The 27,678-nt window shown below is 45.3% G+C and overlaps 4 protein-coding genes across 5 annotated transcripts; 1 reads left to right on the top strand and 3 right to left on the bottom strand.

The window, feature by feature from the left end:
- Window positions 1-555: 555 nt before the first annotated feature.
- LOC121597344 (leucine-rich repeat extensin-like protein 3) lies at window positions 556-3,349 on the bottom strand. Its single transcript, XM_041923049.1, has 2 exons — window positions 3,248-3,349; window positions 556-2,240 (listed from the first exon to the last, which is right to left on the bottom strand). The coding sequence occupies exons 1-2, from the start codon at window positions 3,251-3,253 to the stop codon at window positions 1,245-1,247; spliced, it is 1,002 nt and encodes a 333-aa protein (XP_041778983.1). The 5' UTR covers window positions 3,254-3,349; the 3' UTR covers window positions 556-1,244.
- A 10,368-nt stretch (window positions 3,350-13,717) lies between these two features.
- On the bottom strand, window positions 13,718-15,739 carry LOC121595293. The gene is made up of 2 exons (XM_041919178.1): window positions 15,630-15,739; window positions 13,718-15,472 (listed from the first exon to the last, which is right to left on the bottom strand). The coding sequence occupies exons 1-2, from the start codon at window positions 15,633-15,635 to the stop codon at window positions 13,760-13,762; spliced, it is 1,719 nt and encodes a 572-aa protein (XP_041775112.1). The 5' UTR covers window positions 15,636-15,739; the 3' UTR covers window positions 13,718-13,759.
- A 2,908-nt stretch (window positions 15,740-18,647) lies between these two features.
- On the bottom strand, window positions 18,648-22,433 carry LOC121594165 (phosphatidylinositol-3-phosphatase SAC1). Of its 2 annotated transcripts, none has more exons than XM_041917198.1 (7): window positions 22,324-22,433; window positions 21,990-22,081; window positions 21,462-21,911; window positions 19,954-20,687; window positions 19,606-19,884; window positions 19,157-19,531; window positions 18,648-19,064 (listed from the first exon to the last, which is right to left on the bottom strand). In XM_041917198.1, exons 1-6 carry the CDS (start codon window positions 22,362-22,364, stop codon window positions 19,346-19,348), a joined length of 1,782 nt encoding a protein of 593 aa, XP_041773132.1. In that variant the 5' UTR covers window positions 22,365-22,433; the 3' UTR covers window positions 18,648-19,064; window positions 19,157-19,345. The 2 variants fall into 2 exon arrangements, with proteins under 2 accessions (XP_041773132.1, XP_041773128.1); XM_041917194.1 differs by having other exon boundaries at window positions 19,170-19,531.
- Window positions 22,434-24,870: 2,437 nt separating this feature from the next.
- LOC121596414 (28S ribosomal protein S29, mitochondrial) lies at window positions 24,871-27,293 on the top strand. Its single transcript, XM_041921324.1, has 2 exons — window positions 24,871-25,046; window positions 25,134-27,293. Exon 2 carries the CDS (start codon window positions 25,198-25,200, stop codon window positions 26,419-26,421), a length of 1,224 nt encoding a protein of 407 aa, XP_041777258.1. The 5' UTR covers window positions 24,871-25,046; window positions 25,134-25,197; the 3' UTR covers window positions 26,422-27,293.
- Window positions 27,294-27,678: the final 385 nt, after the last annotated feature.

The raw sequence follows: 27,678 nt of genomic DNA, 5'->3' as shown, positions 1-27,678 counted from the left end.
AAATTGAGTTAGTAGAAAGCAGCAGCATTTATTTGAAGAATTCAATCAAAATTCGAAGGTTTTTTTTATTTCTTTTTTTTACATATATGTGATTTTTCAGTCGTTCGAGCTAAATCTTTGATGCTTGGGAGCAGCTAATAACAATGGTGACTAAAAACGAAATCTGGTGATCAAACTTCTCGCAACCTTTGATTACATGTTTCGATTTAATCGCCATTGAAGTATTGGGTAAAAGTGAAGCTCCGCTGTCTTCGTTACGTTGGCGTTACGCGCCTAACACCTGTGAGCTGCTAACCCAAGCAGCAAATTTGGCTGTACGTTTGTTACAATCGTCATTAATAAGCAAACTGTTTTTTGAGTGTTTTGAGTCAATTTGACAATGCATTTTTTCCATTTCTATCAATCTCTTCCATTTCCATGAGCCTCAATCTATGCCACTTAAGCCAGCTCTAATTTGAACCGCAGGTACGAATGTTTCGTCATTGTTTCGGAGGTAAACTGTTCAGATCTTCAGATATAGGCGAAGAAAATAATAAACGCAGACACAATCGGTTATTCGTTTCATGTTTCTTTAAAAACTGATAAACTGATTTCAGTACATGTAGCATGCCGTTTGAAAAACGATTTAATGACATATGGCAACCATATTGGAAGCAAGTGCGGCTGAGCATGTGCAGTGTCACCAGCGCTGCGCTACGTTTTGCAGATGTGTTGATCTCACGCAGATCTATGCGCTCCGCGATTACAACACCTTATACCGCTCAGCTCACACTTGCCCCTTGCTGTATTTGTTCAGACTGTTACTTTGTTACTACTCTGCCAAAACATCTGCCGATGCCTTTCTCGTGCACTTTCTCTCTCTATCTCTCTCTTTCTATCTATCCACAGATTTGACCCTGTGCTCATAGGTGATGAATGAATAGTGCAGATTCACTGTGGCTAGACGTTCCCGCTGATCTGATCGCGCAGAACAGTAGGCAACGCGCGTATCGGGATAACAATTGGCACGATTAAAGCAGAATCGTGTCCCTGAAATGCTCCGGGCAGCTCGTCGCTGCATAGGTACGGTGCTTGGGAAGCATATTTAACAAACATTAAGACATTCTTTTGGTATTGCACAATCCGGAAGCGGATTCGTTCCCTCTCGCGGGGGCGGTACGGATAGGGGGATAGGGAAGGGGTGAAAGAATTGCAGCGCATGGCGATAGCCGTTAGACAGCGGAGGGTGAAAAAGGGAAATGAGCTCAGTGCTCACCGGGCCGGCTAGTGGCCAGAGCCGTGACCGACGCCGTAGTGGTAGCCATCGTTTGTGACCGAGCCGGACGCGACCGAAGCCGAGCTGGCGCCCGAAAAGCTAACTGGGTTATTCTGCAGCGGGAGCAGCTGTATCGGTTCCGGGCGCGGGGCAGGCGCACTGTAGACAGGCGGTGGTGGTGGTGGTGGCGGTGGCGGCGGTGCACTGTACACGGGCGGCTGGTGGCGGGGGCTGGCGGGGGCGCACTGTAGACGGGGGCGGGTGGGGGCGCGTGATACACCGGTGCTGGTGGGACGTAGGCGGGCTGTGGCGGTGGTGGCGGTGGTGGCGGCGGTGGGGCAGGTGCGTACTGTACTGCTGGCGGGCCGTAGACTGGACGGGGCGGCGGTGGAGGTGGTGGTGCGTGATAGGCCTGGGCCGGCGGACCGTACACTGGGCGCGGCGGTGGTGGCGGTGGCGGAGGAGGTGCGTGATGCACTGGCGGAGGGGGTCCGTACACTGGGCGCGGCGGTGGTGGCGGAGGAGGTGCGTGATGCACTGGCGGAGGAGGCCCATACACTGGGCGCGGCGGCGGCGGAGGTGGCGGAGGTGGGGCGTGGTGCACTGGTGGCGGAGGTCCGTACGATTGCTGGGGCGGCGGTCCGTACACTGGACGTGGCGGCGGTGGCGGAGGTGGCGGCGGTGCGTGATGCACTGGTGGCGGAGGGCCGTACGATTGCGGGGGCGGTGGGCCGTACGATTGCGGGGGTGGCGGTCCGTACACCGGGGCTGGCGGTGGTCCGTAGGCCGGAGGCGGTGGCGGCGGCGGAGCGTGATGTACCGGTGGTGGGCCGTAGACGGGCCGAGGAGGTGGCGGTGGACCGTGATGCTTCTCCTTTTCGAACAGCCCGTCAAACAGCCCGCTCAGGTCGAAGTCCTTCTTTTTGAACAGTTGGTCGAAAGTGGCTGTTGTGCACACCGTGAGTGCACACAGTACTAAAAGGACCTGCCGAAACAGAGAGAGAAGAACGCGCTTAGCCGTTAGGGATCGATCTTGATTCAGCTAGCACGAAATAGTTTGTGTTGTGTGTGGAAACCAATTTGTTAAAAGCAACTTTGCGACTAAGAGTAATGTCAATCAATTGTTGTAGACAACATTTTATATCAGTCCTAAATAGGTTGGAATGCTCATCATTCTTATCGCAATGATGATTGCATACCAATTTTGAATATCAACAAGAATAAATTTCCCGGTTGGATATTGCATGCTAACACTCCTCCCTCCGCCCCTCCTTGTAGACACGTTTGATCTTCTTCTTTCCCTGATTATATGTGTTTCTACCTCGTCTTCTTCATGTGACTATCTAACTAGCATTATTTCAAAGTTTAAAACAAGCCTGTGGAGATTTGGGATGCTCCAAGAAAACTGAATAACATCACATCGCTCCTTATTGCGTAGAAATGATTCTGATGGGAATCAAACAGTATCCTGCCTTTGCACGAGTCAGCGCGTCTACCATTAAACCAATCGATCAACCCGATCTAGTTGCGCTAAATCCCTACAAGACTCGAGTCATGTAGTCAGGTACAGGTATCAGCCCTGTTCTAAATGGTGCTTCACAGCTTCCTAGCGAGCCTTTTTGTTGTATGTAACACGTGCATGCGCTGGGCTTTGAATGATGGCAGAAAATTGATCGATGTTGGTGATGCGGATGATGATTTGTCTACGACGGTGCTGATAGACAACCGTAAGACACTGGTAAACCACAAGCACAGATTCGACAATGTCCTTTAACTGACAGCATTAGTCCATTTCTGCACAAGAAGCACACAAGCACACGCAACGAGAGAGTTACACAGGTGTTTGCCGCAACAAACCACAAAAAACCAGCTTAAATTGTTCCTAGCATGCAGGCACTGTATATTCTTTATCCGTTGCACACCGATGCACACAAGCGTCCCAACCAAATCCCAACCAACTGGCCTGTGGCCCGAAGCACCGCCACAACTAACCTTCATTGTTGGCTGCGTGTTGTTTGTGATCCACGAGACACTGCCAAACTGATAATTGGTAACGCATCTGCGCTCAATTTTATACCATTCCGCCCCGGTACGCGCGCTTGCTCCACCCGTGCAGTGGTTCGGACGCCAAAGCCAAACAACAATAGGCTTTGGGGCCGGTGTGTGATCGTTTTTGGTGGGGGCCACCGTACCCAAACCGACCACGGGTGTGTGAGCGCGCCCGGTCGCAGCATCTTCAGCAGCTCGGCCGGGTGGGGTGGAAAGTTTCAGCTCGGCCACTCGGCATTGTGTAACGCACCAGTAAACTGTCTTCCCGGATGGGGTGTGATTTGCCTTTTGCGTCTGCACCAGTCGAGCCAGCGATCAACGCGATCTATCGACACAAAAACACATTTTGTTTCTTTGTAGAAGAGGGTGAGGAAGGGCGGAGGAGAGGAAAGGGCAGAGGAATGTGCTAGCAGTATCCCCATGCTGTACGCACTAGCCTGAAGCCCTGTCGAAAAAGAGTCGTCTGAGTTGGATGATCGGGATCGGGTGAAGGATGCGATTTACATCACTCAAAATCCTTTTTTATGTATAATTAACAATGCCCTTATGTTTCTAAGAATTGGCCAGGAATGAAAACGATATTTTGAGTACTATATAAGAGTTACAGGACGGAACAAATATGTTTTATACAGATACGTGTAATTTCTCTCTTATGAAAATGCATACACCCCAACGACACATCCTTTAGGTTGCTGCCGGTTATGAAACCACCTTACCAAACCGCACTTCATACCTCTTATCTTCCCGCATCCACTGTCCTGCTCTCAGGTGCCCGTGGTGCAGTGCATCTTCAAACATCATCCTTTTCTATCCGCCTGAAAAAAAACCGGAGAGCCTACTCCCTAATGTATGTCCGCCGTTGTTATGTATGCCAATGAATATTTTGTCATTTTTCTTTCCTCTTCAAGCGATAAAGAGGAGAGTGTTGGCGGGAGGGAGGGACGGAGAGGACAACCTTTGCAGCAGGAATGTTGGCTTGGCCGTCCGTCCCTCGATCACCTCGGATGACGTCGAACATCGGCCACTAGCGGATCCTCTACTCCTACCTAAGACCGGGCACTATCTTCACACCAATACGGTGGCCGCCCCTTTCGGGTCCGCAGCCCACAGCACTGGGCAGACCGAAGACGAATTTCAGATTTGATTACTTAATAGCCGGTTATCGAATGGCTATAGCTTTGTTGAACTTTATGCGAACTGGTTCATTAAGGAAAAAAACAACATCAAGTGTAAGGCATCTGGTGTTTCGTCCTACTCCCGTTCCCACTCTCTTTCTCTCCGGTATGCAAACACAAACGGAAGACGAACCCACCGCCGCAACAACCCGGAGACAATCGGCTGTGTCAATTTGGGGGTTTTAATTATTCATCTACCTACAAACAAGTGCATGATGTTGCGCATGATCTTTAAATCCGACGCATACATATTTACTATTTGTTCGCATAACAATCATTGTGGAGGAATCGAACATGTCCAGCCTTGCAGGAGCCGGCGCGTTAGGCCATTAGGCCAGAAGTCCCCAAACTTTTTTGAGTTCGCGGGCCGCATTGCTACGCAAATAATGTTGTTGAGGGTCATATTGACGCTACCTTTAGCTATTGGCTGAACGTTTAAATCTCGTTTTGATACGAATATACAAACTCTATGTATAAAATTTGTACAGCTTTCTATTACTGAAGTTTGTTTTTGGTATTAAAAAAAGAGCCAAAAAGTCAAAAATGTTGATGGAAATAGTCAAAATTATTTGTTTTCGTTTTAATCCTTCTAAAGTAACCGCGGACCGCATTATAAACATTCCAGGGACGTATTTGGCCACGAACCATAGTTTGGAGGCGCCTTCAGCAAGCAATCTGGACGTTACGCCTGATGTATGTACGGGTGACTCCCCGAGATACAACTGTATTTGAGACCGAAAAAATGTCCCAAAGCAAGGCGTAAGTCAAAATAGTCGTAGGTCGAATATCTGTGAATATAAAGTTAAAACAGACGTTGGAGAGTCAAAATCGATGATATCCTGTATTTTATTTAAAACAATGTTCGATAATATATTAATTTTACTATAAAAGCCGTTTACACGACATAGACAATGAAGATCGGACAATTAAGGAATCTCAATGCCAACTTTAAACCGTCGAAATCAAATCGTTGTATCTGCGAATCGTGTTAACTCGAGGGGACGGTAACTCGGGGGACACCTGTACTCTGTTACTTTTATTCATCATATTGTATTTTCGCGATATTGGCAAGTCGTATCGCCACTGAAAACTGGAAAACCTTTGCATTTGCGTCTCGGTTCAGGTTGCACTAATTTATTTGCGTTCTTTTGTTATAATCGATTTGTCCATATCTACTTGGACATCCAACATCCTAGAGAAAAAAGAAAGCGAATACAACAATAGCATTTGACCTCTAATCTTCGAATGGCTGTTGGCCGACACACTTGAGCAACGCGACTGGGGCGTTGGGAGCCAATATGCCACAGCCACTGCACCTAGATTGCTGCAGTGAGTGCAATATTTGCGCACGATCCCATGTCTGCATGAAGTAATGTTTGCTCGGTTACTACTCTATTGTGTTGTGGTACCTTACTAGCAGCTCAACCAGAGAAAAGTGTTCCGAAAATAAGTTCCAAACTTCAAGTTCACGCATCCGTGGTAGCACGCTTCAAAGCCATCGCTTCACCTTGGTGACCGACTGCTCCCAGCAGCTTTCCCGGCCTAATCCTCGGCTCAGACAAATTTGAATGCGGCTGGCCTTAACGGACACCACTTTCTAGCGGTATTTTGCTTCTGTTTAATTGGAAGCACTCAAATCAACGCACGTTGATTGGGCTAATCATCCTTAAACAAAGCCAGTCGCTTAATAACATTACAGGTCGATTTAGAGTGCTCATCTGTCACGCAAACAACCATTTAATTAGCAATTTCAGGAGATTGTTGTTGAGTTTGGTCAACTGGTAGCTCTCTCCTTGTGACAAACAGAGGACAGTTCCTGCGGTGGCACAACAGGACGCACGTGCGAAATCTTGTGCGCGACGCATCTGCTACCTGGAGTTACACCGAGGATTGACGTGCCGAAATCGAAAACGGCGGCAGTCGTTGGCCAGGACTAATGAGGCTACGATTTGAATAAATTTCTCTTTCGATCATTTCGTAACCTATTGCATGCCTCCAAAACTTCCAAACACTTCTCGCCGTTCGAGATAGCAAAAGTCAAAACCGGATTTGGAACGGGTTCGTCACACATTTCGGCCCTCGACAGGGGTGGATCGAGCGATATGATTACTAGGGTCCGTGTGTTAGGTGGCTTCGTTGAAAGATGTTCATTCCAGTGTGCTAATACTAATACCTGTACGATCGGGTTCGTTGTTTTGGGGCTCACCTCGGATGAACTTTATTTATTAAACAAAGCACCTTCTTAAAAGTACTTATAGCTACAGAAATGTCTTGATAGTGCAATCAAAACAAAATAAGCCATACAATACATTGAACTACAACATGAAAGAAGAAATCATAATGCCATTGGAATGTTACATCTCTCTGACCAAGCACAGTTTGATTTAATTAAAAGAGGAAGAAAAAAAGCAAACAGGTAATTGCGAATATTCTTGTGATTGTTCTTTATGCAACAGGTCACCCAGTGCCGTTCGCCTCGATGCGGCACACACATAATATAACACATCAAAATGGTTTGATACATCGATGAGAAAAGGAATTGGTGTTAGGCAATGCGCAATTCAACACAAAACCAAGCCCCCTCGCCACCGATTCCTCCCCCTTCCCTGACCACTTCCTCTACCCCCATCCGCTCGACCGTCAACCCACCCATCGCTCTGGGAACGACACGCAGGGATGGGTAACAAGATGCGCGAACATCTCAACATCTGATCGAATCGAAGATGAAACCAGCATGAAAAGAGCACGTCGCACGCTGGGGCGGCTGCAAGATGGAATTTTTGGAACCACAAAACGTGTTACCGTGTAGTATCGCATTATGCAACAACGACGTACGGGGCGCGAGAGCGAGCAGGCGCTGAAATGGATGTAGTCGGCGAGAGTAGCGGTGAAATTACTATGTTACACGAGGTGCACTTGAAACACATATCGGTCCAAAACCGTTGTCTCTCTCACGATCGTCCTAGCCTATCCGGTAATTGTTCGAACGGTTCGAGTGCGTTGGCTGCGAAGTGTTTTAAATGTTGAAGAAGCGCAAGGGAGCGCGCGCATAGATGAGGTCGCGTGGATACTCGCGGCCAGCGAACGATCGGGCCCCGGTACATGAACGCTTCCGGGCGACAGGTTGCTGAGTACACTCCGTCCCACGACCACGGGCGTTGTATGATTGTATAAGCTACCTTGCCCTGCAAAGGACTAGAACCAAGGACGAGCTGTTTGCTCCCCATACCGACACTAGGATGACGCGATCGGCGGAACGCACGAAGCGTTAGCAAATACAGCTCGGCGCAAATATTGTCATTGAGCTAATGGCTATTTATTCCAATCGCAGCTTTATATCAAATCTGCAATTTTATAATATGTATTTCATTCAAAACTATCTTTTTACACCACAAAGCTGCGGCTATAGAAAGTTTAAAGGTGATTTTTGTTAGTTTTTTTTTACTTGCCTCTTTGAATATTAACCACTGAACAATCCAGTTTGGACGAAACTTTTGTTTTTTTCTCTCTCTTCGGTAACATTTCGTATTTAAATTTCTTTTCAAGGCGGAAACGATCCACCACATTCGGACTGACCTTTAGAGGAATTTACATTGGCTTGGGTTGAGATCGCGACATGTGGAACGGATACAAAAATGATAGCAACAGCAAAAAAATGGAGCAATTTTTTTTATTGAGTAGTGTACCAGCACCGCTTCAAATAAATATAATAAACAAATCACAATTGTTTTCAAAGCTATTGTTGTGTTGCCTCTAGATGAAGCAGTTCGTATTTATACGAACACAAAGTACTGTTTTCTATGCTGGTCGGGTGGTCGAACGGGTAGAGGCGCTGACACATAAAGGAAGCCGGATACGGATCGATTCCCAGTCCCTACTCTACTGGAAATATAGTTAACTGATCAATTCATTATTCGCATAAATATTATTAAAATATTATTAAAATCAAAACGTTTCGCTCATCAGTAATTGGTGGTACACACCACCACAACAACAAACTGATGATGCCTTTACGCACAAAACAATCATCTAATCGGACCTCTCATTTGGGTGACGCGATATGTATGATGCACTAATGTAGTCTCATTTGCGATATGTTGAAATCGGTGTACCGCTCTTACCCTGGGGAAAGCAAACAACGCGCACGCCCGGTCATGAGCCTATAAAAAAAAATCTCTTCTCTTGGACAACCTTTTACTACCTTGGTAGCATCTTGAGTATCTTAGGTGGGGGGGAGGTCGATGAGTGTAATGATTTTTTCTTCTTTTCGCTGCCTCCCTCAACTTCACCTGGTTTACCGTGCTAATGTCAATAACGGTCCTTTGATAGCGCGAAGGCAAGTTAGTTCGCGCCCGACCGATGCCTAACCTTGGCACATACGCGTCAACGTTAGGCAATCGGACCAACCTCCACCCGCTCTTGCCCTCTCTCAATCTTTTTCTTTCTCTCTCTCTCTCTCTCTCTCTTTCTCTCTTTCTCTTTCTCTTTCTCTTTCTCTCTCTCTCTCTCTATCTCTATCTCACTCTCTCTTTTCGCCAGTCTCTTAGCATACCCCGCAGGAAGCCAAACCGCGCGCGATATGTTTAACCAATCCATTGGACGATCATTGATGCACGCTTATGTCACGGGACTGTGACGCTTTCGTCAGTCGAACCGTCCGTTCCGTCGAATGGCCTGCCTACTCTACCGGGCCAAGCAATCACGCCGCGCAACGACCCTGGAACCGGCAGGGTTGTAAAGAGGTGCGTCCAGTTGTTGCGACCACTGCTGTGGCTTATCGGCTTGGCGCGGGGGCACACGGACGTCCACCTTTTGCCGTTTGTATGCCGGTCTGGGAGTGCGTACAGTGCCAAAAACACTTGACGTGGCCCTGCCGAGACGTTGGGAGTTTAATCAGCATTGTTTATTGTCTCCAAGTACCAATATTTGTGTGTTATTAGCATACATCCCTGAGCAGCAGCAGCAGCAGCAGCAGCAGCAGCAGCAGCAGCAGCAATCACAAAGCAGTGGTAGCTGTGGATTTGATTTGTCAAAGCATTTTATTTCAAATTTTCAAACATATAGTGGAAACATCAACTTTCTCCTCCTTAAGTTAGTAAATGCTATTCGTATTATCAAGCACAGTAATGCGCCATGGCAGCATAAACTCATAAAACAAAAGAAGCACAGTTCGCTCCACTCATCCCTGGCATGCGGGACAGGAAGGGCGTAATATACGCTGTTTATTATTATTATTATTTTGAGCAGCGCTGGGAAGCATTACATCGAATGTTTGAAGCCTGATTACGCAACTGACCAATCCCCGGACAGGGAGTATGTGCCGGTGAATGAATTCCCCGAGCGAAGCGAAAACAAAAAGACAACTAATAATGTTGCTTCGGGATGGTCCCCAGCCACGCCGAAGAGACGCTGGGGAATGGGATCGGAGGGAAGCATATTTGTCGTTTTATCGATCGAATCGCAGAACCAGACGAGTGATAGAAATAGTGAAACAGTTTCCCACGTGCTGATTGTCGTTGCGCAAGCAACGGATTTTCCTGCGCGCGCAACCAGATTCAGCCCGATGATTAAGGTTTAGTATATTTGCAATTGCTTTAATTATAACAAAAAGTCTCTCGACTGTTCATCATCGCCCAGCAGTACAGCAGGCTTTCGTGTGGGACGTTATAATACACACGAAAACAGCACGCAAGACAGGCTCGTCAATCCTTATTATCTTACAGTAAACAGGCTAAATGTGGCATAAAGCATGGTGCATGCTGTTGCAACAGTGTGGCAAACTTTCGCTGGTCCCGACAGGGTTGCAGTGGTCCCACCCTGATACCCCGAGCGGTTCTTAAACAATACGAACAATCAGCGAACAGTCACCGGTTGCTTTGTTCGTCGGTGTTAAACTTTTTACCCACATTGTATGTTGCACTTTACCGGTTTGTTGCGTTTTGTTTGGTTTCCTTCATACTTCCTTACTTACATTACTTTTAAAAATCATTTTCCTTTTTGTATTAACGTACCTATGATAAGAAATGTATTGAGTGAAGATTGAAATCTATTCAAAAACTATTATTTAATATTTAATTCAAAAAATATAACCTAATTGAAATATGATTTAACATAATTGGAAAATATAGTAATATTCATTGAATGTTATCGTATAAATTTATTTTATTTTTTTCTAATATTCCTCATAGCTGTTTTTTTTCCAACGGCAAACTTATCAGCCGCCGTAAACCCCCCGAGGTGCCGTGGCAATTCAACGCCGCGTCAATAAACAATAGATCAGACGAGCGCTTCCAGTGACCGGTGACGCAACCTCGACCATCTTCCGGCGGCATTCGATGATCCTACACACCACGCTCTTACATGTGACCTTTAGGTATGGCCGATTTACAAACTGCCATGATTATGTATTGCCCGTTCCGTGTGCTGTGGAAAGAGTGATCACCTGCTTCTACTTCGTCTTGTTATCGCGTAACAACATAGACAGTCATGCGTAGTGCGTAGCGATTGTTTGTCCACTATCCTTGTTTCGGAGGCACGACTCAAATTGTCCTGCGACGAGCTGCTTGATCCTGGAGTCCATGTGTATTAAAATAGAAGCACCCTCGGAAAAGCAGTTGGCCTATCAATACGGCCTAGAAAGGTCACGTTCGCGTGAGGCTCGATCGCCGCTCGCAGCAACACCAGTTATGGACGGCATGGGCGAATGAGTTGAAGATGACCACGATGAGGGTGTCATCAAAAATGACTGTTTACTTGATCACTTGCTAATGACAATTTACACTAAAATGATCTGGTTTTGAGCAGCAACAGCATATAGCAGCGGTCGGCAAACTTTTGAGGCGAAGGGCCAACTTTAGTAAATGATCGAGTGCCGCGGGCCAGGCGAATGCGGTATTTTTTTATTTTTGCGCTTAAATTATTATATTTTAATCTTTAAGAAACATTTGAGGTACAATCGTTGTTTTTCTGTAATTATATCATCCAAGTATGGTTCAAAATTAATGAAACCTACTTTAAAAACTAATTCTAATCTTTAATCATTTGAGAATCGGCAATAGATGGCTAAAAATGGGATCAATATCGCTTCTTGAAGATCCCATCCTCCCACGCCGCAAAAAATATTGTATATATTCCGGGGATGATACAAAAGTCTGAAAGGCTGAAAAATTATCGAAGTAAAAATAGATTCGGTAATTTTAAAAATGCTTTATGGACAAGTCAGATGTCATGCCATATCAGATCAAATGATAAGTTACGTTGCCCATGAGACAACAGAGAACCTCTATCAGCCACCTTACCTTGACACCTCTGTCAGTCGAACTCTTACCATGATGACCAAAAAAGTGAACCAACCAACTTATAAGCGTGCGCGATCAACGAATGACACCCCGTAGCGTCTTAAATGGACTGCGCACAGATTCTGACGTCGCATAAGAACATTTCTGCGTATTGATCACCAACATCTTGGCACTATTAGGCAACAATCAAAGCATCGCAGGAGAGCCCAGGTTCATTTTTGAGATTCCAAAAAAGCTAAAAATGAAAACAAAGGCACAAGTGGCTACATTTTTGCGTTAGCGGGGCAGGGAGATCGATGCAACCCGCCAAACAGTGAAATAGTATGGGAAAATTGACACACATATCAGGAAGCAGAAATCGCGTCCACTGACTTCGCAATGGCAAGCAATGACGCCAAAACTCAATGCGTTCATACTAGGTGAATTTCGGTAGAATTTCGACATGACACCCTAGTCCACAAACTGGTACATTATCCATCACCTGTGTTCCATCGAATTTTTCTGGACCAATATGATGCAAAAGCTCTACTCTAACAATTTTGTCGCAAAAACTTAGGATGCCTATAGGCATGTCTTCGTCCATCATGGCGAAAATACCGGATAACTGATGAAAGGCAACTCCCAAAGTCTTAGATTTATTTATCCAAGGAAGCTTAAATAATTACCTTTCAAATTTTGTACATGTTAAGAAATTATCTCTTCTATTTTTTTTTTCACAGCCAGCCGAAAAAAGGCATTTTTTCTTCGAGTTCAAACATACCGAACGATCCGTCATTCCATAGTATTTTAATTAAAGTTGAAAGAGTACGATGGTATAAAATGTAATTCTAAAAGATATTCAGTAATTTGTATACGAATAGTTTCTTCACATCTTTCAAAATCAGTCAAAACCTTTCGCGGGCCTGATTGAATGTTGCGGCGGGCCGCATTTGGCACGCGGGCCGGACTTTGCCGACCGCTGGCATATAGTATCAAAAAGGGAAAAAATATCGTTGTACAAAAGAATATATAATAAATCATTGTAAAAAAAATCACACACATACAAATACCGATCAACTAAAGCCAACAAATATTCTGTGTTTTCTTTTTTAAACACCTGCTAAAAACGAACTGACGTTAAATAAGCCGCCCAGTATGTGCGTGAATGGTTTTATACAACTAGAAAAAAGGTAAGACAATTTCTGGTTTATGTTTGTGATATTAGCACTGGAGATGAATTTAAGAATCAAAAGATTATATTTGTCTTCTTTTTATCTCTTTTTTGGCAACAAAAACACAGCACACTGTCGTAGTCGGTCAAGGCCTGTGTTGTTGTCCTCCAAAATACCACTTTATGGGTTGTAGTAGCAGTGGTAGTAGTAGTAGTAGTAGCTCCTTATCTGTAAACCAGCGGTTTTTAACCGGTGGGGAATTCCTCACATAGGGGGTTTGATTATTTGAATTGAATTTTGATTATTTTTGGGGGAAGTTTTTGATCAAAATTTCTCTAAATACTATGGATTGCCACGCTCTCCCCCGCTCATGAACTTGTAAGGGGGAATTAAATCCTACATGCGCCATACATGGGGGGAGATCGAAATGCGAAAAGTTTGAAAACCACTGATGTAAACTGAATGTGTGAGCCTCACAAATAATTCAGTTTCTTCAGAATCGATACACTGTCACGCACGAGATTCGAGTCTATGATAACTTATTTGGTCAAGACAAGACAAGATAACTTATTTGGTCGTTCGGCTTGACTACTATAGCACAGGGCTCTGACCCAAAAACTCATCCGTTGAAGTACTATCGTATCATCGCGCAAAACCCATACGTTCGTAATATACATTCACGAGCTTAGCCTAATTAGAAAGGGATTTACACACCTTCACCTTCAATCCGATAGGCCCCATTGGTAATTGATATTAAGACTAATGTTAGTTGATATAAAAAAATCCAAATTCTAAAAAAAACCCCTCTATTTAAAGCGGTATCTTCATGCTTTATTGGCGAGCCACTCGACTGTAGCTGACTTGCGGATCGATCTGTACTCCCTTGGACGTTTTATACCCTCCGCTGGACGTCACATCCTTCTTGAGCCGTTTCTCCTCAAAGTTATCGCGCTGCAGCAGCTTCTGCAGCACCTGCTGAACCTCGGGAAACGAAAGTGGCTCCACATCCGGTGACTGCAACTGGTACGTGACCACATTATCGGACAGTCGATTTGGTACAATGGCCACACTGCTCAATTCGGGCTGCGCGTTCGCTTTCCCGGACTCGTCACTACTTCCATCGCGCGTATTCACCGTTGCGGGTTTCGAATCTCCACCGGCAGTGGATAGGTCAGTATCATCGCCAATCCGCAGGCCTACAGTTTGAACGTCATCTACAGGCACGTTTAGCGTTTGATCGCCATCTAGCGAAAGGCCTTCAGTTCCACCCACATTGACAGCTAGATCTCCAGTTTGATCAACATCCACCGCCGAGCCTACATTAAATACGCTTGCACCCGCGAAACTTACGGTTTGGCCACCAGCTACCGGTCCTAAAGACTGATCGTTTGCTTCCGGTAGGTCTACAGCTACTAGGCTTGCATCCCCAAGGCCCACAGTTTGATCGTCAGTTTCTGGCAGGGTTACTGTTTGATCGTTATTTACCGACACGAGTATCGTACCTGCGTTATCGGCCGGTAAGCCTGCTGTTTCTTCGATTCGCACGGGCAACTCAACATTGTCGCCTGCCGAATCCGGTAACACTATAAGATTGGCTCCACCGCTGACTGATGGGGGCAACTCTTGGATAACTTCTGCAGTGTCGTCTTGGGAATCTTCGGATACAGTAATTGGCTGTTGTACCTCTTCTACAACCGTACCCAGTAATGGGTCACTTTCCTGAATTCTGGAGGATAGGGTTTCCGTGTTCGCGGTTCGTCCCTGATTTTGCGCAGAGAACACCGGTAAAGGTGCTGCATCGTTTACAGGAACGATTTCCGCTGGTAGCTCAATGTGTCTACCTTCCGACTTTAGTACCTCTATTACATTGGTCACCGTGCCCATCCGGAACCCGACGGATGGTACGACTTCTACGTTTCTGGAGTTGCCATTAGAGTCTACTGCTGGCAAAGCATGCTGGTTGGAGTTACTATTCAACCGTATTGATCCGAATGCCGGTAATGCCTGCTGATTAGAGTTGCCATTGAAGCTTACTGCTTCAAAAGCAGGCAATGCCTGCTGGGTCGAGCTGCCAGCGAAACTTGCTGCTTGGGACACAGCCGATGCCTGCTGGTGAGAGCTCCCAGCAAAACTTGCTGCTTGGGAGACAGCCGATGCCTGCTGGTGGGAGCTGCCGTAGTAACTTGCTGCCGGGTAGGCAGGCAACGGCTGCTGGTGGGAGCTGCCGGCGTAACTTGCTGCCTGGTAGGCAGGCAACGGCTGCTGGTGAGAGCTGCCGGCGTAACTTCCTGCCTGGTAGGCCACGGGTGCCACGGTGTGTACCGGTTCCGGATACGTCGCCGGCACCTGAGCAGTGTACACGCTGGTCGGCTGATAATAGTAGTACGGCGCAGGTTGATAGTAATAGTTGTAGGCGTAGCCATACGGATACTGCGGTTGCTGCACTGCCGGAGGATGATGGACGTACACTTTTTTCTTCTTCTTGAAGAAGAACCCGGTCGTTATGTTAATCACCAAAAACACTACTAACAACACTTTAAGGATCTAGAGCAGAGGCGAATAAGGGAAGAAAGTAAACGAAACAACAAAAAAAAAACCGTACATGAAAACACCAGCTGTAGTCATTACGTTGCAAAAAATTGCTAAACACATGCGGTTCACTATTTCCGTTAAAAAATTTTACACAAACTACACACTTTACCTGCATTGCCACTACAGTAAATCCAAGCGCAACCGGAGCTAAAAACGAACTGAAAGCGAAAATGTGCAAGAAATGTCGTTTTATATCGAATATGCGGGATTTCACTCTTGTGTGTTAATAATTTATGCCGGCGAATCTCTTCCTAATCTGCATCTTTTTAACGAATTCTTTCGTAGTGTTTCTTTTGCTTCTTTTTTCCTACCTTAGCAAGCCTAGCGAAGGATGCGTAGGAAAACCGTCGATAGTAAAGCTGCTCATTCATATTAGAGAAATCTGTGTGATCCTACGCTTGCTAGCCTTGGCGAGCGATCCGGCATCGGAGTAAATTAGCGTCGATAAGATTGGCCCGCTCTGTTGAGGAAATGGTGCTAAATGTGGCAAGAGCGCTTAACAGTTTGTAAAACACGAAACAGACTATTCCCAACAGCAGCGGTACCACATGGCCCAGGTGAAGAACCTGCGTAGGAGCCTTGGCCCAAAAGGCAGGACCTAACGTCAGTTTAAAAATAGATACGAAGGTGGAATTCATAAGTTAACCTTATAGCAAGGGCAAGCACGTATCCATCGATCGATATCAACCGTTGCGCAAGTGGTAGGGAGATCTTAGGGCGATCGTTAATGGACACATCAATGTAGGTGACAGGCCGTTACGATGCCTACCGCGATCCAAACGTATCCTAAGAACCAGTGCTATCAAGTAATTTATGGATGGTATTCATGCGTATTTTCCGTATTTAAAATATTCTAGAAGTTTTATCCCACCGATGGAATAGTGGGGCCCTTCCTTCCCAGCAAAAATTGTGCAAACCAAACCTGTGGCCAGGCGTATCCGAACAGGCTCATCATTGTCAGCGCAAACGAGTTTGGGTTTTACTATCTACTTTCGATTCGAATTAAAATTCATGATGTTTAGCTTTTTTTGTAATTTTTTATTCGTTTTTTGAGTGGAATCCAAAAAACACATGCTTTTCGAGGTGAATCGGATTCAACGTTATGGTAACGTTATGGCGAGGAACGATCCTCTCCCTCACGTGTCTCGTGTTCCGCTTAGTTAACCGATTCAAGGATCTGTGTGTGTGTCTGTGTGTTCAAGTGTGTTTTCAGGAAGATGCTGAACTTTCGCGGATTTTATCTCTTTTCCGTCTATAATACCGCATGATTTCACATAACCTGTATAATCATATCCAAGCGAGCGAGAAAGAGGGAGAGCGTAGCAAGAGGCTGCTTTGACAAAATGTTAGCTAATTTTTAAATTACACACCCACCTAGTCGAAAAAAACAATTCCAGAACGATCTACAATTTTTTAAACTATCTCATATCCAGCAGTCACTCCTTTACGCTACTTCTCACCGACACCTCGAATGTATTAACTGGTTTTCATTGTTTTGAAAATTTACATAAAAAAGTTTGCCCGGCCTTGTAAAATTTAAAATAAGGTCTCTCCATGATGTAGTCTCTTCAAGATCAAGATTTTGACGGTCGCGTCATATTTCATACAACTCTTCTAGATGGAAGACAAAGACGGAGTCAAAATTTTGAAGAAATTTATTTTAATTTATTTATCGCTGTATTTAAAAAATGGTGAAACTTAGCACGTGTGCTGGACGATTCATAGCCGAAAAAATGATCCCGGAATAGGAATAGGACACGGTTTAAAAACGATTATTAAGAAGGAATTAATCGCCAAATGCGTATCTCTATACTGACGTGGCGTTTTTGCTGCCATAGAAAAATATTTACAAGACCAAAATTTAATTTCCTACTACCGGGCTAGTCTTGTCTTAGGTTTCTTTAGGACAATAAAAACCAAAATACTACGTGTAATATTCCATTCTTTAACCCGTTTCGAGCTAAGACGAGAAATTTGACTCGATTGCTCTTTTAAATTGCTTGGTGTTTTAGAAATCTCTTACGGAAAATCAATTGAGACGAACAGCCGAAATCGCAGTAGGCGTCAAATCGCCAGATAAACTGCCGGAGATGATTTCAAAAATTTGAACTCCAGTAAAAAGATAAGAAATTTCATAGGATTCGAAATAAATCAATCGGAATAATCGATTTCAATAGATAAACGAAATAAATCATCATTTCTTGTATTATTTCATAGAACTATCTCTGTTTCATTTTGGTCGATAAAATTAGCTTTTTCTATAAATTTTAAATTTAAATGGTTTTCTTTGATGAAACTTAAAATTTACCAGTATTTTAGTTTCCATCTCAGAAAACTGCACAAGTTTACTTAAAAATTGCCAAAATATCGCTTTCGATTCATTTCTCGCTTGGTTTGTGATGTCGAGAATGATTGGCATGAAATCGACTTTAGAATCGAAAGACACGTAGTAGACGCTCACATGGACTACTGGACATATTACTATAGAAACCTCGAAAGCACTATAGTTTCGTTTAAGAGTAAATCGTTTTTCCTTAGCAGAATAACTCGATTGCAATAATAGAATAAGCCTGATTGTTTCATACTGTGAACATGCAATGTTAGTAAAAATGATACTAGTAGATAGTATGACAAGCATCATTACAAAATTATTACAGGAATAGGCAATCGTATTAGAATGAAATGAACATTTAAAATGTGATTACGCTTTCTCGAGACAAGGGCAAACAAAACCCTATTTATGCCTACAAAGGCTTAGTAGAGGGAACAAAAATAGAGGAAACTACCATGTACATTTTCTTGAATGACGGAGTGATTTTATTGTAGATATCTATTGTTCATATACGTTACGTTTTACGTGCCTACAAGACCGCGCCGAAAATATATAAATATTTATAGTTTGTTAGTCGCAAACAATCAAACTGGAATTGGCATGGAATTTAGCTCAACCTTCTTATCTGTAACGGTCAATTACAACCAACAGTTCCTAACACCTGTTACACCTTGATGAATGTTTATTCTCATTGCCCATTTCCCATTTCACGCACAATCTGTATCTTTCTCCCCCTCTCTCTCTCTCTCTCTCTTTCTCTCTCTGTCTCTCTCTCTTTCTCTCTCTGTCTCTCTCTCTCTCTTTCTCTCTCTCTCTCTCTCTCTCTGCCCCTCACTCTCTGTATCACTATCTGTCGGTCGTGAATGATTTGCTACGGCTGGGAAAGAAACTAATTGCAATGATCCACTACATCTTGATTTATTGGTTTACGCTAGAATAACATTCTCCTACTCTGAAATAACCGTATAGGAAGCAAAATAGCTGCATTGCTGCACCCGTAGACCATGCATTCGATACAAATCGTAAGGAAAGGTTAGGAGTTGATTATTGATTCATTTGCACCATCTGGAGCCCCATTCGTCTAAATTTGAATTTTGCTACTGGCAGCAGGCATGATCATTCTTCTAGTTGAACCCATTTTGTTTTAACTACGCAGGACTACAATCAATTTTAAGTGCCTGTGATTTCCGTGCATCTTTCCCGCGCAAGGTACTGCAAAACAAATTAAAAAAAGAACACAAAACAACGAATATAAAAAATTAATAAATAAAACAAAGCACACGCGCAAATGAATGTAAACCTACCGTTCGTACGTACCCGTAACATGCAAATGTATAAATGTAAAAGCCGGTCATCCGTTGCCCCTCTGTTGTTCCGCTTGCCGTGCGGCATCCGCACGCTGCCGCCGTGCCGTACTCACACGATGGTGTAGTACATGCTCACGTCGCGCATGGCCAGTTCTTCGCCAGCGGTTAGAGGCCCCTGCCGGCAAGCTACTTTTTTGACAGCAGCTTCGGCCGGTCGACGAAATCGCTGCGATGCTTGACGAAGAACCGATGGGTAAACAGCACCATCACGCCCCAGCCGAGCAGCAGGACACCCGTTTTAAAGCTAAACTCGGTCGGGTATAGCATGATGACAAAGAACATCGCTATTTCAAACAGCACCGTGGCCATAATCTGCAGAACAATAGTGAAGGTTGGAAGTTGCTAGGTTAGTGCATGACATGGGAAGTATCCGCTTAGTACATTACCATTCGCTTGCGCCAGTCGACAGTAGGATCGGAGACACTGAGCGGCGAGGGAAACTCTAAACCTTCCCCGTTCCGTACGCGGTACAGGCCCAGGAACAGCTCGATGCTGTCCTGCCGGAAGCCGTCGCTAAAGTTGTTCTTGACGTAGCGCGTAAGCGAGTTAAGCCCGTCGCGCAGCAGCCCTTTGAACGTGCGCTTGCCGGTGCGCGTGAAGTCCGTCTTCAGTGCACCGGTGCCAGAGTACTGCAGTGAGATGAGGTCTGCGTTATCTGCCCACACCTGAAAAAACAGAGCAAATTGCATTCCAGTTTTATATGAAACACTGGCCACTAGCACCATTCAACCAACCGCTTTGAAGACCGCCTCGAACTGGGAGTTGGGATCGATGTGCTTCTCGCCGAACTTGAAAATGCCGAGCCGTTCCAGCGCCTGCTCGAGACTGCGCTTCGCAATCAGGCTCTGCACAACGTTCGTCCGGTCCAGACAGTCGATGCAGTTGGTGCGGAACACACCCTTCTGGACGGAGTACACCTGGCCGACGTGGTTGGTGTGATAAAAGTCAAACTTGTCCTGCTCGTGGGTGATGCGGTTCATCAGCAGGCTCAGCCGGTCATACCGCATCTTTTTGCACTCCTTGTGGAAGTCGAACGAGACGTAGTGCAGCTGCGAGTTGCCGACCCCGGACACGGTCGCATCGTACGCTTTCTCCAGCACCTCTTCCGCGCCCTTGTGGTCGATCAGGTTGATTAGGCACTGCGCACCGTACAGCTTGCACTGGTCGTCGAAGTGGCGCGAGCAGGCGACCAGATGGTCGCGCCCGATCAGCAGCTGTGGCCGCGGTTTGTACTGCAAGTTCGGCGTCTGGTGCCAGAACAGGGGAATGCTGCCGCGCGTCTGCACGAACGACACCCGATCCTGCCCGGTGACGAGGATCTGCTCCGTCTCCACGTAGTTGGCCACCTCGCCATTCTGGTTAATGCCGCGGCAGAACAGCCGGGTGCCGGCGTGCTGTACCGAGCGGCGTGAGATCAGTATCCAGCTGAGAGCATGCCCGTTCACCGTTACATCGTTGATGGAAACAACTGCATCGAAAGCAAGGGAGGGAGGAGAGGGTGAGAGATAGAGAGAGATAGAGAGAGAAAGAGAGAGATAGAGAGAGAGTTAGAATGAGAGAGAAAACTTAATGTTTACAGTAATTGTGGGAAAAATTAAGTTTTCGTCGGAATCGATTCCGACTAGCTCCGAAGTTTTGCTTTGCTCCGGAATTGGTTCCAGAATCGCCTCCAGAATTGGATCCGAAATTGGTCAGGGAATTTACTCCGGAATCGGCTCCGGAATCAAAATCGGTTTTGGAATTGAAATCGGTTTCGGAATCCAAATCGGCTCCAGAATCAGAATTGGCTAGGAAATCGGAATCAGCCTCGAAATCGGAGTCGGTTTTGACATCTTCATAAGAATAGACGCTTGGGTCCTATGATGCTACGTATTGATAGCCACAAAGAATCCTAATCTACTTGTAAACGATCCATTCTCATGGATATTCCCGGACTGATTTTACTTCTAAAACTTTTTGTTTCTCTTATTCTGATTATGTTATGTTTAACAATAACTGATTCTCATTCCGGAGCTAATTCCAATTCTGGAGTCAATTCTGATACCGTTACCGGAGCAAATTGTGATTCCCAGTTCGATTCCGATTCCGAAATCGACTCCGAAATTGGAATCGATTCCAGCATCGGAATCGGCTCGTGGATTCATTCCGAACACGGAGTCGGAATCAGGTAGGCCCGATTCCGAGCTCGCACTACTAGTTTACAGTGTACGGGAAAGGGCATGATGCCACCGGGTGTACTCACAGCCATGTATGATGGGTAGAACGTAGCGCACCAGCAGGGGAAAGTGCTCCAGCAGCCCAACGTTCCACACGAAGCGCTTGTCGCTCTGCCCGTAAAGGCCAACATTGTCCCCGACCTTCGGATTGCTGCCGATGCGCTGCATCGTGTTGGTAAGGTCGTAGCCGTACGAAAAGTAGAAGAAGGGTGTGTCCAGCACCTGCCGCATCATGGCCAGATAGGTCTCGTTCTGTACCTTCTGGCTCTCGCTCAGATGCGTCAGCGTCGGCGTGACCGGTATCAGATCGGAACCGGCCATCTGCCACACCGGCTCGTTGTTGATAAGGCCCACAAAAATGCGATGCGTTACCACGACCAGATGCAGCCCGCTGATTAGCCGCACCATGCCGAGCACTCCGCAGATTTTCCGCAGCTCGTAACCGTGGATCGGTAACCGCTCCTTGCTGTCCACGGCTGCGTAGAGTTGGTAGGAAGAGAGGATAAGGTAAGAAAAAAATCTGCACCGGCTGGAAAAGGAACTACTATACGCACTGTGCAGCGAAACTGCTCCATCTGGCCGTTCGATGATGACGAACTGTTCCGACTCGGAGGGCTCGATGTAGAACCGGTCCGGCGTGATGTAGCTGAAACGGCAAGGCACGGCTCGGTTACAACGGAATGAACGAGATAAACAAACAGCTCAACATCGTTTACGGATCAGATGTTTTTTTTTCGCATTCCCTCACAACATCCATATCCAACACAACACCGGATGGATGGAAAAACGGGTAAACATTTTACACTCTTGCGATTGGTTGGTGCGATGGCATGCGTTGGGAGGACACCGGATGACAAATTGTGCCGAATAAAAGTGCATTTTACTTACAAATTCATATCATCGAAGATTCGTGCATCCATCTTTACCATTATCGTACGACTACTGGGCGAGGAAAATAGATGACGTCTGTCGAGAAAACAAGACACGACATAAATATGGGACGCTTAGGCAATGGTCCTGCATGCGGCTGTCCGGCAAGCAGCAATCTGACAGCTGATACAACACGTACGGGTGAAAGTCGCGTGCGACTGGCTAAAAGTAGCCCAGTTCTGCAGAAGGAATGAAATGAGAGATTTGGTACTGCCAACGTGTATATTATTGCATACATTTTCTTTGCGAGAACGCCATTAAATGTGATAAGATGTTAAATTATTCAAAATAAACAGTCGAAAATTATTTTTTAAGTGCACTTTGAATTGTTCACGCGAAAATGTAGAACTAAGCTGATCTACTTTGGACCAAAGATCACGTACAATACAACCCAAGTGCCACTAAACAACACTAATCCACTAAATCCACAACACGACCACTAAACGAATTCTAAACTGCTCAAGCTCTCAACCTAAATGGAACTTCGTTTAGCAGACGGCAAACGACTCATGCTTTCTAAAAATAGCTAAAAATCTTGTGGCTAAAAATAGCTAAAAAGCAAAAAATGAAAGCTCCATAGCTTCACTAGTTTGCTCAATAGATGGCATATTATAACTCATCATTATATTGCTGTCCTTTTCTTGCAATGTGTTTCGACAAGCTTAATCTAATCATGATCTATATGAACTTTGTATGAATGGTCTGTAGTTCTTGGGAATTTCGCGCTGGTTTTCGATACCCCCTGTTTAGACATGCCAATCGCCAACAGCGAACCCATCGAACTCCTGTCAAAATTTCATGGAGTTGATAGTACGGTGGGTTCGATGGATGAGTTTTCCATCACTTGCGGTTCTCCAGTAGCTCAGTTTTGAATTGTTCAAGAGGGCTAATATAAACAATAAGATATGTTGCGTTGATAAATTTCACTCCGCGTAGATCAAAGTAGCTCAGTTCACTCAGTCCATCTACTTGTACAGTGGAGCGCCGTTTATCCAGGCTTATCGGGACTCGACCTCACCCGGATACTCGAATATCACGAATAATGAGTCATAGTAATTTTGTTGTCACAAATTCCAATTTTTGGAAATTCATAATACGTTTTTGTAAAACATAGAATAGAAAAGATGTTCCAAGTGGAATATTTGAAATATGCCATGAATTATGGCGTTTTTTGTTATGACAGCATGCTTTGATAACCTTTTTTTAATATCCTCCTCAGGCAGCGGTAATCGCTATTGCAGGCGTGCGGGCGTGCGTGCGGAAAAATCAAAATTGTTTGATTCTGACGCATGCGGTTTCACCCAAATAGCCAGCTCGTACTTTATAGCTGATTTAAAGCTGTTTAACGAAAAATCGGTCCGATGTCGTACTTTGTGGCTGATTAAGAGATAGACGGTACTTTGCGGAACTATGGAGCTTTTTAACAGGCACATGGTACTCTTTGGAACTTTGCGGCTGATTAGCACTATATGTAGGGTTCATGATGGAACTTGAAGGCTTGTTAAGAAAGGGTGCTGAACTTGGTGGAACTTTATAGCTTTTTAATGCATGACATCGTACAAGGTGGCTCTTGTCAAAGTGTCAAAGACGTACGCCGCCAATAATCTCATTGCTGCTGCACAAGTTAGATACGTTAATTGAAGAATGAATATTGAGTGAAGTGATTGTGAATTATCAGTAAATTGTGTAAAATTTTGTGTAATTCATCAATACAAAAGATTAAAAAATATACATATGTGTTTAAACGAAACAAATCTTGTTGTTTATTTCATCGATGACGCTTGCTTGAAAGTAAAACACAAAGAAAAATAATCCCTGGCATCGTGGCATAACGAAGCTGCTTAGGCGCTGTTTGAAAGACCCACATAGAACTTTGATGCTGTTTATCTACTGCAAAAGGCGAATTAGAGCAGCGATCTTTAGCGTGCCAAAATGTGCTGCTTAAGCAATTCTGGCTATTTGGGCATACTGTCACTGGCTGCAGGTGTCAAATTTCATACATTTTCAGAAAACGCACGCACGCCCGCATCAGCGATTACCGCTGCCTCAGTACGCAATGTCATCTTTGTATTGGACTGTCATTTCTCAACAGCACGGATAAACGGAAAGCCGGATAAAAGGTACCCGGATAAACCACGCTCCACTGTATCGAAAAAAGTTCAACGATTAGGTGAGCGTGTACACGTTACATCTTATGAAACGCACGACGTGTAGATGTGCATTATGGTCTGCATAGGAATGTGTCAAGCTGTGAATGCTTTTGTATTTCTGGCAGCTTTTTTATTTTAATTATTAAACTCACTACTTATTTGCAATAAAACGTATTTCAAGGAATACAGTAATCATTTATTGCATTTTTTTTTTTATTTTCTTGCAACGCAAACACGATTGCAGCAATGCACCCCGGTCACATTGTCTTTTAATGGGGCTTGACAGCTCTACCGAGCTCTGCATTTGCGCGTTTTTGGCATTTTGCCCAGGAAGCTTTTCCTCATGGTGCCAGACCACAACATAACAACACCCACTGTAATCACCTCGCATTGCCGGTGTCAGAGCATGTTATGCTAACTCCGTGCAGTGTCAAAATAAATACAAGAAACTGACCTGCTACTGCAAAACCTCATCGAGCGTTCAATGGTCGGCCAATAATTTGCTGTTTATATTAAAATAAGCTAGGAAAGGTAATTGTAGTGTGCGACTGCATGCTGTACGTGCGGCATTATGTAAGAATTTTTAATATTGATTCTTTTTCGCTGCAAACGATTTAGCGAGATAGCCCCTTTGCGGAAGAACTACTGCTACTCGACCAGCTAAGCTGCCACTTGCCGCACCATGATACTGAAAATGGCCATCCCAAACACCGTGTGGTATCAAACCCGCTCGATCGTGTCATCGGTCACAGCAAACACAGCCGCCGCCGCCGCCGCGCTGGATCGCGTGCCGAAGGTGGTGGAATTCCGCACGCCGGAACAAACCGTAGCCAATCACACGCGCGCCACGCTCGGCCGCTACTACACCGTGCCGGGCGACGTGCGCAAGAAGATCTTTGCGCACGGCGGGCTGCCGAAAAGCTTCGAGCGCCAGACCAAAACGTTCAACGAATGCTCGCTGATGGTGCGCCGGCCGGCCGTCGAGATCATGGAGTACCTGCAGCGGACGGATTTCGCCCGCCCGGTTAACCGGTTCGTCCTGCACGGCGAGGACGGCGTGGGCAAATCGCTCGTGCTGGCGCACCTGCTGCACTACGGCTTCCAGCAGCAGTACGTGCTGATACACGTGCCCTGGGTGCCGAACTGGATGAAGCGCGCGAAGGAGATTGCGAACTCGGCCTCGCACGAGGGCTCGATCGATCTGCCGCTGGACGGTGCAGCCTGGCTGGTGCACTTCAAGAGCCAGAACGGGCCGCTCATCAAAAGCCTGGGCCTGACGGTGAGCCGCGAGTACGTGTGGACGAAGCGCGAAACTACGCCGGCCGGTGCACCGCTGATGGAGCTCGTCGAGCACGGCATCAACCGGGCGAAGTTTTCCTGCGACACGATCGCTGCGTTGGTGGAGGAGCTGAAGCAGCATGCGAGTGCGGGTCGCGCCCGGGCGATGGTAGTGATCGACGGGTACAATGCATTCTTCCAGCCACACACGCGCTTGCTGACGGAAGCCAAGGCACGCATCACGCCGGACCAGATCACGCTCACCAAACCGTTCCTGAGCATCACGCGCAACGACTGGACGAACGGCGTGTGCGTGGTCACCGTCGACCAGATGGTGAAAGAGTTCAAAGACACGGCAGCTGGCCGGCAAAGCAGTGCTGTGGCGGGGCCGGCCCACCTACAAGAGCCCTCCCTCGCGCTGCTGGAGTCGCGCGAGTGTTTCGAGCATCTCGACCCGTTCGTGCCGGTCAGCGTGGTTGGTTACGATGACGCTGAGTACTACAGCTGCATCCAGTACTACCTGGAGCGCAAATGGATACAGACGAATGAGCCCGGGTTTGAGGAGGAGCTGAAACTGCTCAGCTGCCAAAACCCGTACCAGCTGATGCAGCTGTGTGCATCGTTGTAGGGCGGGGTGGAAGGTGTAAAGTAGAATTGTTATCCAAAAAAACGAATAAACAAGACCTACAGTGCGTAAATAAGTGAAAAAATGTTGAAATGAGTGATCATTCTTACCACTCTAACGATTTGGCCCCAACGGTTCCTCGGATTGACCATGTGATGGGAATTCGCTATAAAATATACCGATACTGCTTCTAAATTACTGCACCAACTTCTCGGAAACAGTTTTAAACGGTAGGTGTAACTGTCTAAGGGGCCTGGCTGACCCACGACAATATTTCACAGAAAAACGAGAGATGAACATTGCAATTCTTCTGATTAGAAGTTCAGAAATCGAATATTCGTTGCAGATTGTACAATTATGCTTATGTCAGTAAAAAAATACATGTATTGCGGCATGTATGTATAACAACCATCCCTGTCACATTGATTTAACATTTTAAAAAATAATTTAATTTTAGTCTTACAAAGTTTAAACAATTGTTACAATTCCACTTTATCCTCACTGCTGTTTTCAAATGAATTATCAATTATACCATCCTCAACATTGTCTGCTTAAAATTTCATTGCATTACAGTTGAAAAGTTACTACCAGTGTACAGTGACCTAAAATACGGTAGTTTAAGAGCAGTAAAGAGGTAAAAGTAGGAAGATATGTGTAATAATTATATTATCCTATCTTTCGATGCAATTTCCAAAACAAAATAAAAACGTACGTAACAATAATTGAACTGAATCGCCAACAATTTGTTACATGAATATTTAAAACCGAATAATTGTTGCCTAAAACTAAGGTACAAAAAATACCCCAAACTACATACTGTGTTCTAGATACCATATGCAAATCTATTGGCTAGGCGATAGATCCTCAGTTTTGATATTTTGATTTTCTAGTTTTCATCACCTAAATTAGTTTGTTTTGCTACACAAAAGTTCACTGGAGGCATTCTTAGCAGTTTTGGCGCCAGTGTAATTTCTTCGATATTTCCTATAAAATTGGTCTATATCAGCGGTCGGCAAAGTCCGGCCCGCGGGCCAAATGCGGCCCGCCGCAACATTCAATCCGGCCCGCGAAAGGTTTTGACTGATTTTGAAAGATGTGAAGAAACTATTCCTATAAAAATTACTGAATATCTTTTAGAATAACATTTTATACCATCGTACTCTTTCAACTTTAATTAAAATACTATGGAATGACGGATCGATCGGTATGTTCAAACTCGAAGAAAAAATGCCTTTTTTCGGTTAGCTGTAAAAAAAAATA

This window comes from Anopheles merus, chromosome X, assembly GCF_017562075.2.
Source record: "Anopheles merus strain MAF chromosome X, AmerM5.1, whole genome shotgun sequence".
In the NCBI taxonomy this organism is placed as follows: domain Eukaryota; kingdom Metazoa; phylum Arthropoda; class Insecta; order Diptera; family Culicidae; genus Anopheles; species Anopheles merus.
Note: the sequence above shows the minus strand (reverse complement) of the source record. Positions and strands in the feature narration are given on the sequence as shown.